The 7,500-nt window shown below is 36.7% G+C and overlaps 1 protein-coding gene across 1 annotated transcript in view; it reads left to right on the forward strand.

Moving 5' to 3' along the window:
• Nucleotides 1–2,794: 2,794 nt before the first annotated feature.
• The window catches only part of LOC122251273 (uncharacterized), a 4,785-nt gene continuing 79 nt past the window's right edge, over nucleotides 2,795–7,500 (forward strand). The window contains exons 1-4 of the mRNA XM_043013053.2: nucleotides 2,795–3,017; nucleotides 3,532–3,750; nucleotides 5,998–6,153; nucleotides 6,485–7,500. The exon at nucleotides 6,485–7,500 is cut by the window's right edge and continues 79 nt beyond it. Coding sequence (XP_042868987.2) covers nucleotides 3,739–3,750; nucleotides 5,998–6,153; nucleotides 6,485–6,745 — 429 coding nt within the window. The 5' untranslated portion in view covers nucleotides 2,795–3,017; nucleotides 3,532–3,738 and the 3' untranslated portion in view covers nucleotides 6,746–7,500. The remainder of the gene's footprint in view (nucleotides 3,018–3,531; nucleotides 3,751–5,997; nucleotides 6,154–6,484) is intronic.

Here is a 7,500-nt window from a genome sequence, read left to right on the forward strand (position 1 = left end):
AAGGTCTGAAAATATTAAATGAATATAAAAAAAAAGAGAGAAAAAAAAGCAAAAAAAAAACAAAACAAAAGTAAAGGCGCAAATAGCATATGGAGAACCTGAGAGAGCGGTTCAGATAAGGTTTTCATGGGTTTCTTGGATCCGTTCTAGACAAGAGACGTAATCCTCTCCGTTCATCTCTCGAAGATCTCTCTCTCTCTCTCTCTCTCTCTCTCTCTCTCGGGTCTTGCCGTCGACGGAGAGACAATATGTGGGAGAAGGGGTGGGGGGTGGGGGGTAGAGGTGCTGGTAAGCAGTGGGAGAGGGAGGGGAAAAAAAGAGGTCTTGATGTTTGCTTGCTCTCTTTGTCGTTCTGCTTTGTGAAGTTAATCTTTCTTTCTTTTTTATCCTGGTTTTCGGTTTTGGATCATGGGGAGGGGGGGAAGAAGGGGAGGGGATTTTTTCTCTTCGTTTTTTTTCTCCGTGATGTTATCTTCTTGTTTCGTTTTCTTTTCTTTCTTTCTCTCGAAGTTCTGAATGTCTCTTGGTGTTGAGGGAGAGGTAATCGGACGAGGGGGGGGAGGTCAAGCTGTTGCTTGATTTTCATCCGTTATGTTATTTTTTATTATTTTTATTTTATTCTTTTATTCCATCTACGTCTTTCTGTCGCTCCTTTTTCTCTTTTGTTTCCTCTCATTTTTACCTTATTTTCTGTTGTTTATCTTTCTTTCATTTTTTTTTCAGCAAGAAAATAGTATAAATTACATGTTGGAGTCCCCATTCTTTCAAGCAGAGTAGCGCGGTTGCCCGGTTGTTGGCTTAGGAAAACAGCAAGCTCTGAGAACTCACCAAGGATAGCAACAAGCCAGAGTACTGGCTCTTCGGAAGGGAAGAACGCCACGGGCACCTAATTGAATCTAACCGCCTGTGCTAAAGCTGGACTAAACTACCTAACCGGTTTCTTCGTTCGTTTATTATCTCGTTTCGTTCACTTTTAGTGAATCTTTCATACTCGTCACCACACCGACGCCATGCCTTCTTTTCTTTCCTTCTACATCCGTTATCATGATCATTTTTGCGAATATTTATGTCCAAACGTTATACTAAAAATGGTAAAAAAATATTTTCGGGAATAACATGAAATGATAGTTATAGTATATTTCCCAATCATCATATTTGTTAAAGAGTTGACAGTGATGCCAGTTTGGCTTATTTTCCCGCTAGATCTAGATTTTTTATATTGTAATCTAGCGAGTAAATTTAAAATCTGGCGACGAGATATTTTTCCTAGATTTTTATATGCAGTCTGGCTTTTTCCTAGCGACATGAATATTATTTGTATTTATGGTGCAGTACAACATAAGATAAAACACATAAAAATTTCGCATGTGGAGGAACATACTTCACTGTGGAAAAAAAATACGAAACAAAGGGAAATATTTGCTACAGTAATGAGCGCACCTAAAGTCAAAATTATGGATATCATTCTTACTCGTCTCAAAACAGGAGGGGGAGAGGCTGTATGGTTGCGATTTATCTTTTAGTATGTCGTATTTTTAAAAATTAAGTATTTTACAATGTGAGCATTCTTGGGAACATTAGAGCTCTCAGTGATAATTTACATATGTGTTCGACAATCATAACCACAGCGTTCTTAGTCTCCAGAAAGTGAAATTTAGCTCACATGACAACATTCTGCGCATTCCTTTCCTGTCCTGTTTGACTGTCTCCGCCAGGTAATGAATATTCTGTGTCATCTGCGACCATATACCTTGCTGGTATATGGTCAAAAGCAAATATATCTAAGCAGCAATATATGCAGATATTTAGGGGGATGGCTGAATGACCTGCACGGGAAAATTGGTTAATTGAAAAGAAAAAAAAGGGTCTGGTGACTGCACAATTCAGTGCAAGGTATGCTAGTGTATTTTAACTCCTAAACTGAGTGATTTGAAAGTGTGCACAAACAAACCCTGTGCCACTTTGGACTAGATCTTGAACATTTTCGGGGGATTGGGAACAGATAATGCAAGTGTCATAGTGGGAGTGGATGCAAGTGTTTGTGAAAAAATGAGGTTAAGAAGTTCCTAATTTCATTCTAATTCGTTGCATGTGTCACTGCAAGGAAATGGTACTTAAACCTAAGCCTTACTTGGGGTACACCACACCTCTTCGAGAAAGAAATAGAACTTCAACGAGAAAAAGGAAGAAGGTCCTGAGAGAGAGGTGCGTGAAGTTTATTATCACTGTTGATAGAACAGATTAGACAGAGGCTACCTAGTAATGTCAAGCTTCTCCAACAAATAGTAAAAAATAAAGTGAAAAATCGTATGGAAACAAAAATGGTGAATGCAGTCTTAGCAGTTCGAGCTGGTTTTACAGAGACATTGAAAGTCTTGTCATGTGTGCTGTGTGTGTTATTTATTATACATGCATACATACATACACACACACACACACACACACACACACACACACACACACACACACACATATATATATATATATATATATATATATATATATATATATATATATATATATATATATATATATTATACATGTGTATGGGAAAGAGAGAAATACAATTGTGATAAACAAAATGTCTGGTTTGACACAGCAGTTTTATTAATATAATGAAATTTAACATTCATTACAATATGATAGTGTATACACATGATATGGAAATTTTGTCTTTTATCTAAAGAAATTCATGCTCTCTGATAACGCATTTATTACGCTCTCTGTTAATGTATTTATTATGCTCTCTGTTAACGTATTTATTACGCTCTCTGTTCACATACTGATCTAATAAGTATTCTAAATGTTCAAATGTGACCGTTTAAATAGTAAACACAAGAAAAATGAGAAGCAAATATGAAGTCGATAAAACAACAATAACAAGTCGACGAAATAGCGATTAGGCCACAACTTTTAAAGGCGCAAGATATTCTGGTAAAGCTGCAGAATTTGAAGACTTTTTCGTCCCTTGTTGGTTAACTGCAGAGGCTACGACTGTAAAATCAGTCGCTGGAAAAGTAAGAATTATGATGTCTATTTATAATGATTTATAATGTTAACTTTTCCATGTTTGAACATTATTTTATGAGGAAAGGCACACAACAACAGTCACGGTCACCCTTGAATTCCTTACCATTTTCGGATAGTAAATAAGAATGATTAATATTCCATGTATGTTTGATTATTGCTTCAAAATTTTGGTAGGCTTTTTTTGAATATGCAAATGTAAAACAGGGAGGGGAACGAATACTGATGAAAATAAAAAGGAGGGAAAAGAAAGAGCATATTGTTATTTTTTGTTTCGTTTGTGCGTGTATGTGCTCTATTTCCCCTTCAATCTTTTTTGTTGTTGTTGTTGAAAGGTTAGCATTCGAGTATGAAATGAAATAAACCACTTTGTCATGTTAAGAGTGATTGGAAATTTAAGAGACTCGGTTCTACTTTAAAGTCTATTTGATTCTATCTTTCTTTCTTTTTTTTTCTCAGCAAGAAAAGAGTAAAAATTACATGTTGGAGTCCCCATTCTTTCAGGCCGAGTAGCGCGGTTGCCCGGTCGTTGGCTTAGGAAAACAGCAAGCTCTGAGAACTCACCGAGGATAGCAACAAGCCAGAGTACTGGCTCCTCGGAAGGGAAGAACGCCACGGGCACCTAATTGAATCTAACCGCCTGTGCTAAAGCTGGACTAAACTTCAAGGACGCCTTCAAGGACGCCCCTGTAGGTCCGTCTCCAACCCAAAATGCCCTTAAAGGTAAGCAAATTTGTGCACTGTAGGACAAAAAATGAATTGGAATAATTACACATATATAAACATACTTGCACTGACACTCACTCACTCACTCACTCTCTCTCTCTCTCTCTCTCTCTCTCTCTCTCTCTCTCTCTCTCTCTCTCTCTCTCTCTCTCTCTCTCTCTCTCTCTCTCTCTCTCTCTCTCTCTCTCTCTCTCTCTCTCTCTCTCTCTCTTCAAACCTCGCCTTTGAGGGAAGCAGCAGAATCCAGATGGGGTATCCAGATGGTCTCCATTTCCCCTGCGTGGGAGAATGATTTTACTTTTGTCATTGTTTCAGTTACCCCAGCTCGTTTTTAGTTAAGTTTCCCCACCCTTTTCATTTTACTTAAGTTACCCTTTTTATATCAACTTTTTCTAAGCTTTGCGGCCTACGTTTTCTTAATATTTCGTTCGTTCTTTTAGTTAATTGTTTGTCCCTAAAATTGTAAAAGTTGGTATCCGTATTATTTTAGTCAGTGGTTTTAACAATTTTTGGTAATCTTGTAAATTATTCATTTTGAGATTTAGATTTATTTTACGAATCACATTTTTTTACTATTTATTCGTCTTATATATGAGCCAGAGGGGTTTTATCCATTTCAGCCCAGTTGTGTGGTGTTATTTTTATATATGTAAGCTTTTATCATTGTGATTTTATGTTTTAATTGATTTTATTCTTGTTTTACGTCACTGGCATCGTTCTTTTAGTATATTGCCGACGTCAGTGACGTCATGAGTTATTTCAATGCCTGATTTTACAATATTTTAACTTATTTCTTTAACTTTTATTACTTGATTATGGTTTTCATGTTTTAGTATCTGTTTTGTATATTTTTCACATTTTAATTATTTTTATTAATTGATACACATCTTACTGGTGAGTGTGACGTCATACGCACTTGTGTATAAATACGGAACCGCCAAAACAATAAAAAAGTGGACCGACCTCACAATCACAAAAAACAAATATACAATAGAACCTTGGGAAACAGCCCACAGGAAAAACAGAAGGGAGGAGGTGGTGTTGGCCCGACTAAGGGTCAATGCCACACGACTGACACACCTCACTCCCTATATCGAAAAAAAATTCCCTCCAATATGTGGCCAATGCAATAGTAACCAGACAATACCCCACATATTAATATCATGCCAAAATTACAATAGACCAAGACAAAAAATCAAAAACTTTTTACAAATTAAAGATATAGAATGTAATATAAACAATATACTATCAGATAATGAAAAAATAATTAGTAAAGTAATCACTTTTCTAAAAGAGACAAAACTTTATGACCTTCTATAGATTGATAAGATAAAATGGAATCATTGGCTTAATGACCTTGGCATGTGCCGCTGGTTGATAGCCAATAAATCCAACAAGTAAGTAAGTAAGTACAATAAAGGAGAGATCTATCTGGAACCGTGTTTGTGTTACCCCCTCTGGATTTACTTCAGCCTGAGACGATACCAGAACAAAGGTTGTACTGAGCAGACTTCCTGTTACTTGCCTAGGTCATTTGCTGGACGTTGTCTTTTTATTTATGTGTTTTTGTTCATGTTTTTTATTGTTTTTAAGTCTTTTAGCTGGATTTTACACCGAAACCCTTCAGGATTCGGCTTTCCATTTCCTGTTGTAGACCTCAGTTTTTCTTTTTTTTCTTTTAGCGTCATTTTTAGTGTTTTTTGATAACGTAAGTTGAATTTTGTGTGTTTTTTATATGACGTAACGTTTGTTTGCTTTTTACCTTGGTGCCTTAAGCACAGTTTTATGTGTTCATTTTCATTCTATTATCTTTTATCTCGTGTTTTTAATGCTAGGCTGAGCCACAAGGATTTTTCCTATATTATTCTGCTCGGGTACAGATACAAATCCACGTAAGATCCTGGACCTTTGCCCGCTACCATTTTCCAGTGTCCAGGATCTTGGCTTCATTTTGTGTTCAGGGGAGTGAACGGGACCCTCATCTTTGCGTCCCTAGGCCGTTCCCGCATCACGGGAGGCTTCAGCTTGCTTCACAAGTTGTTGTCAAGTCGGGCTCCTCAGTATAGACTGAAAGTAACCTTACAATATGTCTTTCATATCACTTCATTGGGACTGTTTAAAGAGAGCGAAATTGTGACTCATATTAAATAGCAGTGTAAATGCATATTTCTGTCTGACTCGTTAAACTGTACCTTCTCTATATATCTTGCTGCTTCCCATATTTATGTGAGATTCGTTTTGCAGGATCAAAAGGCAGAAAGAGCGGAGACTTACAAAGATATGGTCCTCGCAAGATTATTTCATCTACAAGATGGTCAAATGATCAGCAGAGAAGAATTGCTAAATGCTGTTGCAAAGACAAACAGTCTTACAAAAGATCAGCGCAATAGCTGTAATCAGGTTAGTTGAAGCTAGACTGCAAATACATCCACTGGCACACACACGCACATAAACGCCCCCCCCCCTCCAACACACACTCCCCTCCACACACACAGCGGCAAGCAAATATATATCAGAAATCCTCACTCTTTATCCTGAAATTCAATTGTTTATGAATCCAAATTAATTAAGCATTTTCATTATTTAAAATACTTTATATATATATATATATATATATATATATATATATATACATATATATATATATATATATATATATATATATATATATACATATAATTTTGTATGTGTGTTATCATTATCATCATCTTTATAATCAATATTGTTTCAGATCATCGATCTTATGGTTAAGGTTGGCATTCTCATACTCATTCCGGGATGTACAGCAGACAATATACAAATTCACAACGTGGAGAGGTCCATAATAACCGTAAAAAAGAAACAATGCAGGGGATGGAAAGGCAAAACTCGTCGTTTCAGCTCACAAAACCGGGGTATTCGGCCACCAAGTCCACCCCCAGGAAGCCCTACACCTTCAGGAACCCCTACACCTACAAGAACCCCTTCACCTACAGGCGACGAGGGACATTAAAGTGTATGACTCCTCTCTCACATAAAGGGAACCATAAATGGTTTAATTAAGTTACGAGAAGATGAAATGTTTGTTTCCAATAAAAGGAACTTATGTTTTTTCCATCTGTGATGAGCGATGGTTAGGATTTATGTATCCACTAGAACCACTTTTTTTTTTTTTTTTTTTTTATAATCCACCACCAACAACAATAGCAAACCACCAAGAGAAACAATAGTTCCATCGATAACAAACATAACAACCCTCGATAGGCCTCTGCTCATCCTGGTTCCCAAAAGAGAACACTTGCGCGGAACAAGTTTCCCTTAACCCACTAAAGACGGGAATAGATTTGTCTTCCTGGTACCTCGGACGGGCACTTGCGAGTCTGTACATGATCTAGGTCACCTTCCTCTTCCCAGTCTGCCATCACATTCTGCATGCAGGCACTTAATGTCAGGAGCTTTGTTGTTTCTATGGTATTTAGCGCTATTGCTATTTATTGTTACTGATGTATCCGAGTGTGATTGGAATTATGCCGATTTCATTTTTATCATTATCATTGTTTCCATTAAGATATATTTATGTACATCGATACCTGTTATTGTTGTGTCCTGGAGGCAAGTGAATTGTCTGTTTTTTTTTTTTTTTTTTTTTTTTTCTTTTTTTTTCTTTTCGAGAAAGATAGAGTGTTTCAACTTTTACTATCTTCTCCAATAAATGGAGCTTATCTATTTTTGTAGCTGAGATAAGGAGCAAAGTCCCTATTGAGTGAT

Source organism: Penaeus japonicus, unplaced genomic scaffold (assembly GCF_977035675.1).
Source record: "Penaeus japonicus unplaced genomic scaffold, GWHDUDI00000001_assembly GWHDUDI00000008, whole genome shotgun sequence".
NCBI lineage: Eukaryota > Metazoa > Arthropoda > Malacostraca > Decapoda > Penaeidae > Penaeus > Penaeus japonicus.